Genomic DNA, 11,351 nt, shown 5'->3' with positions numbered 1-11,351 from the left:
ATGGTCAAATATGACGGGCAGTGAAGCCAGAGCATTGAAGAATCTGTCCCAAAATCTGTCTATCACTATACGCCCCGCTGACAAAGGCGGGGCTATAGTACTACAAGACACCGACCAGTACATAAAAAATCTGGACGCAATGTTGGCTGACTCGGCCACATACAGAAAATTGCCAAGCGATCCTACTTCCCTTTTTAAGAAGGAGCTGGATACAGTACTGGGACAGGCGCACTTGATGGGACACATAAGCAAGAAGGTGTTGCATACACTGACACAGGAACACCCCATCAATCCGGTCATATATACCATTCCGAAGGTCCACAAGGACCCCAAAAACCCCCCGGGCAGACCCATTATATCAGCCCGGGGATCATTATTTCAACCGATCTCGCAGTTTTTAGATACGCTGATTCAGCCATACATCATGAAGCAAAGGACGTTTTTAAAGGATACTACCCAGCTGCTATTAAAACTTGATGCATTACAAGATCTACCTCAAAATGCTGTACTGTGCACTTTAGACGTTAAAAACTTATACACGGTTATACCTCATGCACATGCACTTTCTTCGATGAGGTCATTCCTTCATAAAGTTAATTTCTCAGCTTTGGACATTCCCCTATTCTTGGAATTATTAAATTTAACACTCACCAGAAACTACTTCCTGCACAACGGTTGTTACTACCTACAATTGACGGGATGCTCTATGGGGTCGAATGTCTCTCCAGCCCTTGCGAATGTTTACATGTTCGAACAAGAGAACGACTTCTTTTTTTCAGATGACAACATCAGTCGACATATAGGGCTGTATACACGTTATATCGACGACCTCTTGCTCATATGGACTGGTCCACAGAAAAAGCTTAGTAACCACATAGATGCTATCAACAATTACCAAAATCCCATCAAGTTCACATACCATATCAACGCTGTCAAAGTGAACTATTTGGATGTCAACATCGAACTTAAGAACAACAAGGTAGTAACATCTGTATATTACAAAGAAACCGACAGGAACACGTTATTAAAAGCTAGCAGCAACCATCCACCAGCCTTGAAGCGAAGCCTACCCAAATCCCAAATGATGAGGGTGGCCAGAATTAACAGCGACAGTACCATCCTCTCGCAAGAATTGGATACTATGGTGGATAAGTTTGCAGCTAGGGGATATGACAAAGCTGTTTTGAAAAAACAAAAGGCACAGATATTACAAATCCCCCGCAATCAGCTACTCACAGGAAAATCTAAGAAATCTACCTCAGCGTTCAACAAAATCCCAGTGGTAACGACATACACCCCAGCGACTAAAGTTTTACCCAGAGCCCTCAAAGCGATATGGCCAGTTGTCCGTTGTGATAGGCAACTACCCTGCTTTAGAGACAAGGACATTATGCCGAGCTATAAAAGGGGTCGAAACCTGCGCGATATGTTGGTTAGAACCAACATAACAAAACCTCCATCTCCGACTTTGTTCAACATCCAGCAAAAAAAACCAGGGTGCTATAAATGCCCTTCATGCACGACATGTAACCATGTGGAAGCAGGTTCCTCCTTTAAGCATCCCCAAACCGGCCAGATTTACAAAATTAATCATGTGGTGAATTGTAGAACCCCCTTCATTATTTATATTATAATGTGCCCATGTGGCAAGTATTACGTGGGCCAAACTATTGTAAATCTAAGAGTCCGGATGGCTTTACATAGATCTGCCATCGTAGCAAGCCTACAAGGGAAAGACATTAATCAACCAGTCGCTCGCCACTTTAAAAACCATGGACATACGCTAGCCAATCTAAAATGTCAAATAATCGACCATATCCCCCCACTGAGCCGGGGAGGAGACAGGCAGAGACTTTTAACACAACGCGAGTCCCAGTGGATTTTTAGATTGAACACCATGGCACCAGCGGGCCTAAACGAAATGATTGCATGGAATGCCTTTGTATAAATAACATGTTCTAACCCCCTTTTTCTCATACAGGGACAGAGAGAAGCATATACCATCTAATTGTATAACAATAACGAGGATTTATTGTGGAGGTCGACACGGCTGTGTCGACCGATCATTTGCTTACCATGCATGCCCTTTTTTTGACTATGTATTTTTCAAAGTATCCATTTTTGTTATAATATGTAGGGGCGCTTTAAGGTACACATAAGGCAGAGTGCATACCATTAATACATTTCTAAATTTAGTACTGAGAACCTGTATTTTAACATTTAACACTCACTGCACCTTTTAACTGTAGCGATTTTTAACACTTGTGTGATTTTATGTAACAAACATCCAACAAGCTTTTAATGTTGGTCTTCTCTGTTTTTAGAGCACTTTCACTCAAGCCACACCCGGCAGACAGGGAACTAGGCGTCCAGGGTTACCATGGTAACAGTCTGACATCATTGTGGGCTGAACAGTGGGTCCCGGAAGCTGTGTGCCGTGCATGCTGGGGAAAGCTTCACTGACTAAGCTACATAAGGTAAGAGAGCAGACTGCTCTGTTTATTCCACTGCACTAGCACTATATGCACTTTACAGCGCATCCTGAAGAAAAGGCTGACAAGCCTTGAAACGTCGGTATGCTGTATCTGATGTCACCATAAATTTATAAAATATAATTACAAAAATCCGCGAGTGCCGTTTTCCTTCCCCTGTGCCTGATCCCAGGACGGGGATTGCACCCTGTATCAAACGATATTAAGGGCACCGCGGTAAGTGACTACATCGTCCGGAGTGCCGAACAACACAAAAGATTATATATATATATATATATATTATATATACACTACAGCTCACCAATTTCAATACACATCCAGATACATCAGTTTATCTTTAAAGGATGACTTGATATGTGGTTTTTGCACAAAAATTAGGCCAACTGCTGTGACTTGCGGTTGCACCCATCCCCATGAAGCCACACCCCTAACTGCGATGTCATGCCCCTGTGTGCAAAGGTAACTCTTCCTGAGCTGAAAAAAATTGAAAAATATGCTAACAGTAGGATAATGGGTCAGATGCACTAAGCTTCAAAAGTGATAAAATGGAGAGTGATAAACAGCCAGCCAATCAGCTCCTACCTGCCATGTCACAGACTGTGTTTTAAAAATATCAGGCAGGAGCTGATTGATTGGTTGGTTGTTTATCAGTCTCCATTTTATCACTTTTGAAGCTTAGTGCATCTGGCCTCTCGTTTCTTCCCTGAAAATAAACAAATGACACCTGCAAGGTTACAAGGTGCTTGTAGTGATAGCAGACACAAGTCAAATACCGATACATCAACATATATAGAGTGGAAGAATCCCAGTCTTTACCCACTACCTGGACAACCTTGAGTGACCATAAAGCAGGAGGACAAATTTATCCAGAATTTTATTCTGAACAGCTGCCAATCTCAACCATCAAATGTTGACTTGTAGGGGGAAATTTACTAAGAATACGAATACAAAAAAATCGTATTCGTATTCTTAATACGAATGAATACGAATGCATATGACTGTTTCAGCCATATGCAAAGTCGTGTTCCGGAGGGGAATTTACAAAGCAGTCAAATACGACTGCTTTGTAACCCTCCGATGGCGTAACTATTCGTATTAGCGGCCGTATACACAGCCGCTAATATGAATTGTATAGGCAGTCTGCACGGATCAGTCAGATCCGTGCAGGCTGTAGAGTGTAAAAAAAATGGTTAAATAAATAAAAACGGCGTGGGGTCCCCCCCCCAGCCGTAACCAGCACCAGGCTGAAAGAGCCGGGGCTGGTATTAAAATTCAGGAAACCAACCAAATAGGGGTTCCCCGATTTTTTTAAACCAGCTCCAGGGCCGGGGCTGGTTCCCAAAATACGGGGGACAAAATGACTGGGGGTCCCCCCGTATTTTAAGAACCAGCCCTAGGCCAAACCAGCCAGCAGGGTAATGTCACAGCCGGGGGACACTTATTATATAAGTTCCCGCGGCTAAAACATTCACCCTACTGACCAGTCAGCCTGGCCAGGGGCCCGTGGGGAGTGGGGACACCCCCCCCCCCCCAATAAAGTGTTCCCCCCCCCTCCATGACTTACCTGACCAGGCTGAAGCCTGGTGCTGTCCCCGGTGGCCCTGGAGCGGTGGCCACCGGGCTGATTAAGGGGGTTATTCTGCTCGCTACGGTGGGACCGTAAACGGGCGGATCCTTTTTTTTTTTTTCATCTGCGCATGCGTACCTTTCGCAATGCGCAGGTGCGGCGACTTTACAATGCTCACGGACAGGTCTTTCCGTGCGAAAAAACTGAATTCAGCCAATCAGCGTCCGGCAAGTCTTTTCAAAGTCATCAGCGCTTCCCGCCGCCGCACTAGTAGGAGAGACGGACGGAGTCAAGCTGCCGCTACAGCGGCTACACCAGTCCCCGGAACCTCGCTGCCTGTCCCCGGACCCCCGCTGGCTGCACACAGGAGGTATGCATGTTGTCAGCGGGGAGGGGGTCTCCGGCGATGTTGTCAGCGGGGAGGGGGGTCTCCGGCGATGTTGTCAGCGGGGAGGTGGGTCTCCGGGGCTAGGGGCACCAAATGACTGCCTTGCCCCGGGCGCAGGAAACCCTAGTTTCGGCCCTGCTGATACTTACCTATCTTGAGCCCGTAGGTATCCCTTGGTCTGGTGTCCTGGTCCATGTCGGCGTCTGGGTCCGGAGTCCGAAGTAATCCATAGGGGACCTGTGGAAGGAAATTATACTTACAAGCATCCTATGGCGACGATCTGTCCTCTTCAATCAAGCAGTAGTCCAGGGGTCTTGGCAAAAAAATAAACCGAGTACGTGAACCAAGCCAGACTGAGCAGAGCCACATGGTGTCTTAGTTTACATCGTGCCGCTCCGCCCCAGGAATACCGCTATTGGCCGGCTTGCTCCTGATTGGCCGCTAGGTGCCGCAAGCCAGCCAAATGACCCCTAGTCATTTTGTCCCCCGTATTTTGTGAACCAGCCCCGGCCCTGGAGCTTGGGGCTGGTTTTAAAGTATCGGTTAACCCCTATTCGGTTGGTTTCCTGATTATTTTTATACCAGCCCCGGCTCTTTCAGTCTGGTGCTGGTTACGACTGTGGGGGGGACCCCACACTGGGTTTTTTTATTTATTTATTTTTTTTTTCTATTTTTTACACACTGAAGCCTGCACGGATCTGACTGATCCGTGCAGGCTTCTGCCAATTACGACAGGAAAAAAAAATGTATTTTCCTGCCGTATTTGGCACGCCATTCGCGGACGTTTTACGCTAATTAGCTAAGTAAATCAGGAATCAAATGGTGATTTCTGTCGTATTCTATCGATGGTGTATTCATCAATGTCCCATCAATACGAATACGAAAATTCGTATTTTTTCATATGAAAATACGATTTTTTTAGGGGGGCGTATACGTATTTTTGGCATTTACTATACCAAAAAATAGGAATTTTTGTATTTTTGCCATAGTAAATGCCCCCAAAAAATCGTATTTTCATATGAAAATATGATTTTTTTTTCACAAATTTTTCTTATTAAATTTCCCACTTAATGTTTGAAGGGATGTGATGCAGCTCGAAAACCATTGCTTAGGCCCATAAATATAAAGAAAAGGCTATTTTTGGGCTAAATAGCACAGGATGGACAGTGGAAAAACATTATTTTCACAGATGAATCAATTTGAGGTGTTTGGTTCCAAGAGGCGTAAGTTTGTTCATCATGTGACAGGCAAGTGCATGCTTCCTGCTTGCGTTCATCCCCCAGTCAAGCATGGAGGAGGTTCCATTAAGGCAGGGCTGGGCAATTGCGGCCCTTAAGATGTTGATGAACTACACATCCCAGGATGCTTTGCATTAGTTTTGCTATGTGGCCATGCTGAAACTGTTGCAAGGCATGCTGGGATGTGTAGTTCATCAACATCTGGAGGGCCGCAATTGCCCAGCCCTGCATTAAGGTCTGGAGATGATTTGGAGACAGCGTGGTTGATGACTTCATAAAACTCATGAAATCATGGACTCCAAATACTACTCCAACATCCTGGTGTTCAATGCCATTCATTCTGGCACCTGCTTTATTGGTTGTGGTTTCACACTACATCAAGATAACTAACTGAAACATACCTGCAGTAATTACAAAAAGTACATTTAGTTAAGAGAATGACAACAGGTGCTGAAGAATAGGGTTTGGCCAGCCCAGAGACCTGATTGCAATCCTATTCAATTTGTTTAGGATCATCTGCAAAGGTGTGTTCGAGATGATCCAATATCACCTTTGGGAGTTGCTACGAGACAAGACGGCTGCAATCGGAGTTGAAACTGTAGATAAGATGACTGACAAAATACCCCATGTTAGCACTGTTGTATTAAACTCACCATCAGCTATCTTTATGCATACACTTTAACAAACTTAACCTTTATCAACTTAAACCTTATAAATCTTAACACTAAAATAAGACAAGTGCTGGCATTTCAAAATGAATGTCAAATTTATTAATTGACAACTCGACTATGATCTGACTATAGATGGTGGCGGCACTAAAGAACGGTCAGAGGATAGGGGAAACATCACCACACACGATTCACACCCCCTTCACAACCCACCCATGCAGGTGGTGTAAGCCATCTCCCGTCCAGGAGCATGGGCTAATGATATATCAATGTCGGGAGAGCTCACCCACTATCTACCGATGCTGCAAAATAGGGATGGGAGGGAGGGGAACACTTCACAAAGAGGCCGATCACCTAACTTGCTGTCCTCTCCTAGCCTGCCAACTCCTCCCCTATTGCCCCCATTGGCTATTCCCTACCTAATCAGATCTCATAGTAACTAACAACATGCTATTTAAACTGACAGCATAACAGAACCCTTCAGTGGTTTATGTCACCTCTGTGCTTAATCAGCCATCGGTTCTCTTTATACACATACATACATAAATACATACATGTATACAGTGACACTTTTTATAGCTCAGATGTATGTACTGGCTATGCCCCTCACTCATCACCTCCTCAACTTACAAGTGTGATGCGCTCCTGTGCTGCCCCATTTCTTTTCACTGATCTTGCACAGCTGCTAAGTGTTGGAGGAAGGAGGGGGTGTCGGTGTAGCGTTGTGGTTTATGGTGGTGAGCTTTTGGCAGCTAGGTCACCTAACTGGGGTCTGTCCCTAGGTTCTGTATAATGCCTGTGATTCAGATAAGCTGCACTGTTGTGATTGGTTAAGTTTATATATGTGGGTGGAGCAGGAAGTTATTTCTCTATTATCGTCAGACAATGGGGCAGATGTACTAAGCTTAGAAAGTGATAAAATTGAGAGTGATAAACAACCAGCCAATCAGCTCCTACCTGCCATGTCACAGGCTGAGTTTGAAAAATGATAGGTAGGAGTGGATTGGCTGGTGGTTTATCACTCTCCATTGTATCACTTTTCAAGGCTTTGGGCCAGATGCACTAAGCTTCAAAAGTGATAAAATTGAGAGTGATAAACAACCAACCATTCAGCTCCTGCCTGACATTTTTCAAACACAGTCTGTGACATGGCAGGTAGGAGCTGATTGGCTGGCTTTTTATCACTCTCCATTTTATCACTTTTGAAGCTTAGTACATCTGGCCCTTAGTACATTTTCAAATCGGTGGTTCAAGGAGTCTGAAAAATCTGTTGATTTGTCTGCTATTTTAGACTTCTCACATCAGTTTGTGCCTCCACAATGCTGCCATGTATGTGCTGTCTGCTGCCTGCACATGTGATGTGACGACCTTCTGCAGTAATTTGCTGGGGTATTGTATTTATTTTTATTGTCTAATGGGGTCCCAGAGCAAAATAGTTTGAGGACCCCTGAACTACAGTATATGCCAGACCTCCAGATTCTGTATGAAATTCAAGTTCTAATCTTCAGTGTTCTTGCGTTGCTTGCATGATCAAGAACTTACTATAATCAAGACCACTCCCTTTCCACAACCCAAGGTGTAAGGGGCTGCCGCAAGCCAAGACTACGCAGATGTGGGTGCAAATGTGTACAACAGAAATGCTTATATTCAAGACACATATGTTAACATATATCCAACTGTAAATGCCCTGCTAAATATAATATGATATGATAAATATGAACCTTTTTCAGTCCAAATTTATTTTTGCAATTTAAACAGTCTGGTTTAAATGTTGAAATGAATTGTAATTTCTCTTTTTTTAATTCAAAAATAGTCTACATTGAATGTTGAACGATGTTAATGTTCTTATTTTAAAGTGGCTCACCATTGGATCTGATACTAGCGCTAGGGCTGTTGAGCTTGACTAGACGTTGGACTTGAAAGGGTTAAAGCTCAGTGCCATATATGCGTAGATATAACTCTCAGCAATAAAATGCCCAGTATAATACCCAGTAACTCATACCCCTTTCACACTGCAGCTCTTAACCGGTATATTGACGATTTTTTTAGCCTTTTAAAACGGTTAGAGCTACAGTGTGAAAGCACCAGTCTGCATTTACCTCATTACATATGCACTACGCTGTCTTATAGCTTATAGATATAATAAATCTTATAATATGAATTTGTTTAACAAAAAAATAGTGTCAGTGGCAGCCAGCATTTAACCCATCTCCAGCACTATAGCCATTACTGTTCTTGTCTCACAGAACCATGTTGGCCCGCGCAGCTTCAAAATCTCACTTTTGTTGACTTCTAAAAAATCTGTATGTTGTGCGGAACTAAACTTGGCAGCTGGCCCAACATAACCTCATACTACTGAACGTGAGATAAGCAGCAAGCTACAAAGCCCATAATATATTCCAGCAGTTACATGCATGATCACAGAGAATAGCCTCACCAGTGCTGACAGAAAAGCATCACAAGAAGGAATGAGCAGTCTATCAGTTCACACATGTTTCTGGCAGCCAACCCGCACTTGCATCATTCACAAATAATACAGTATATAAATATACTTATGTTTCCAACAGCAAACACCACCAAACTATAAATGTAATGTTTTACATATTAGCATATATAATCAAAGCATGTATATTAAAGTTAAACAGACATGGTGATCGTAGAATCAGATTCTTAAAAAAAAAAAATCACTAAAACTAAAATACATTTGGATATTTCTGTGTAATGCTGCTTTCAGACCGCATAACTGGCTTTGACCCTCTATTTGAAAACGTCTCCAAAAACGGGTCTGCCACAGGGGCGTAGCTACAATAAAGGCAGCCCCCGCAGCTGCTTGGGGGAGCCAACTGCGGTGGGCGCCCGGCGTACTAACTAGTATGCAGGGAGGGATGACAGGCAGCAGCGCCGGCTGTAATGAAAGCAGCAGCTGCTGCTGGACGGGACTCAGGAGCCGGGGCTTACAAGGGCAGCAGCAGCAGAGGAAGTCACTTTACTTTCACTTTCCACGCTGCAGTTCTGAGCCCCGCCTCCTCCCTCCAGTCACTGCTGAGCCTGATTGAGAACAAGCATGTGTTCCTGGGGCCGGAGCAGCTGCCTCTTCTCTGCCAGGGGACAATTAAGCTGGCCCCTGCAAACACCTGCTGCTGGACTCCCTAGTGCTGCTGCTGGCAGGCCCTCCACCCAGCGCCAGTGGTATGTACAATATTATTAATATCTTGGGATACATGTATGGATGTCATTTTGGGGACATATGGATGTATGTATGTATGTATGTATGCATGAGGGTGCAGTGTATGTATGTATGTATGAGGGAGGCAGTGTGTGTGTGTGTGTGTGTGTGTGTGTGTGTGTGTGTATGTATGTATGTATGTATGCATAAGGAAGTCAGTGTATGTATTTATGTATGTATGTATGTATGTATGTATGCATGCATGAGGTAGGTAGTGTATGGATGGTTGTATGTATGTATGAGGGAGGCAGTGTATGTATGTATGTATGTATCTATGCATAAGGAAGTCAGTGTGTGTGTGTATGTATGTATGTATGTATGCATGAGGTAGGTAGTGTATGGATGGTTGTATGTATGTATGAAGGAGGCAGTGTATGTATTTATGTATGCATAAGGAAGTCAGTGTATGTATGTATGTATGAGGTAGGCAGTGTATGGATGTGCTGTATGTATCAGGGAGGCAGTGTATGTATGTATGTATGTATGTATGTATGTATGAGGTATGCAGTGTGTGTATGTATGTATGCATTAGGAAGTCAGTGTATGTATGTATGTATGTATGTATGTATGAGGGAGGCAGTGTATGTATGTATGTATGAGGTAGGCAGTGTATGGATGTGCTGTATGTATCAGGGAGGCAGTGTATGTATGTATGTATGTATGTATGTATGTATGAGGTATGCAGTGTGTGTATGTATGTATGCATTAGGAAGTCAGTGTATGTATGTATGTATGTATGTATGAGGGAGGCAGTGTATGTATGTATGTATGTATGTATGTATGTATGTATGAGGTAGGCAGTGTATGGATGTGCTGTATGTATCAGGGAGGCAGTGTATGTATGTATGTATGAGGTAGGCAGTGTATGTATGTATGCATTAGGAAGTCAGTGTATGTATGTATGTATGAGGGAGGCAGTGTGTGTATGTATGTATGTATGTATGAGGTAGGCAGTGTATGGATGTGCTGTATGTATCAGGGAGGCAGTGTATGTATGTATGTATATATGCATGTATGTATGAGGTAGGCAGTGTATGCATTAGGAAGTCAGTGTATGTATGTATGTATGAGGAAGTCAGTGTATGTATGTATGTATGTATGCATGCATGAGGTAGGTAGTGTATGGATGGTCGTATGTATGTAGGTATGTATGTATGTATGAGGGATGCAGTGTATGTATGTACTGTATGTATCTGTATATATCAGGGAGGCAGTGTATGTATGTATGTTTGTATGTATGTATGAGGTAGTCCGTCTATGCCCGCCCCCCAGTCCTGCGTTCCATCCCAGTGCCTACCCCACTCCCTGCCCAATATCTGTCCCCACTCTACCTGCCCAGTATCTGCCCACCGACTCACTGGATATCCTCTCTCTCCCCCCTATGCCTGCCCAGCATCTGCCCCCCTCCTCTCCCTGCCAACCATCCGTACCCCTTCTCCCTGTCCACCATCCGGCCTCTGTCTGCCCACCATCCATCTCCTCTCTCTGCCCACCATCCGTTCCCCCTCTCCCTGTCAACCATCCCTCCCCCCACTCCCTGCAAACCAAGCCCTCTCTCTGCCCACCATTCATCCCCCCTCCCTCTTCCCAGCACCTGTCTTCCTCTCTCTGTCCAATGTCTGTCCCCCTCCATCCCCAGCATCTCTCCCCCTCTCTCTGTCCAGCATCTGTACCCACCTCCCTGCCCATCACCTGTCTCCTCTTCCTGCCCAACATCTGTACCACCCTCTCTCTACCCAGCATCTGCCCCATGCGCACTCCTCAGCATCTAT

General features: G+C 44.3%; 1 protein-coding gene across 1 annotated transcript in view; it reads left to right on the top strand.

Moving 5' to 3' along the window:
- The first annotated feature begins 2,426 nt into the window (after nucleotides 1–2,426).
- Nucleotides 2,427–11,351, top strand: part of TPM1 (tropomyosin 1) — a 76,565-nt gene continuing 67,640 nt past the window's right edge. Inside the window, exon 1 of the mRNA XM_083183510.1 lies at nucleotides 2,427–2,477. Coding sequence (XP_083039636.1) covers nucleotides 2,442–2,477 — 36 coding nt within the window. The 5' untranslated portion in view covers nucleotides 2,427–2,441. The remainder of the gene's footprint in view (nucleotides 2,478–11,351) is intronic.

Source organism: Crinia signifera, chromosome 4 (genome assembly GCF_055691185.1).
Source record: "Crinia signifera chromosome 4, ASM5569118v1, whole genome shotgun sequence".
Taxonomy (NCBI): domain Eukaryota; kingdom Metazoa; phylum Chordata; class Amphibia; order Anura; family Myobatrachidae; genus Crinia; species Crinia signifera.
The sequence above is the reverse complement of the archived record's forward strand: the minus strand, read 5'-3'. Positions and strand labels throughout refer to the sequence as shown.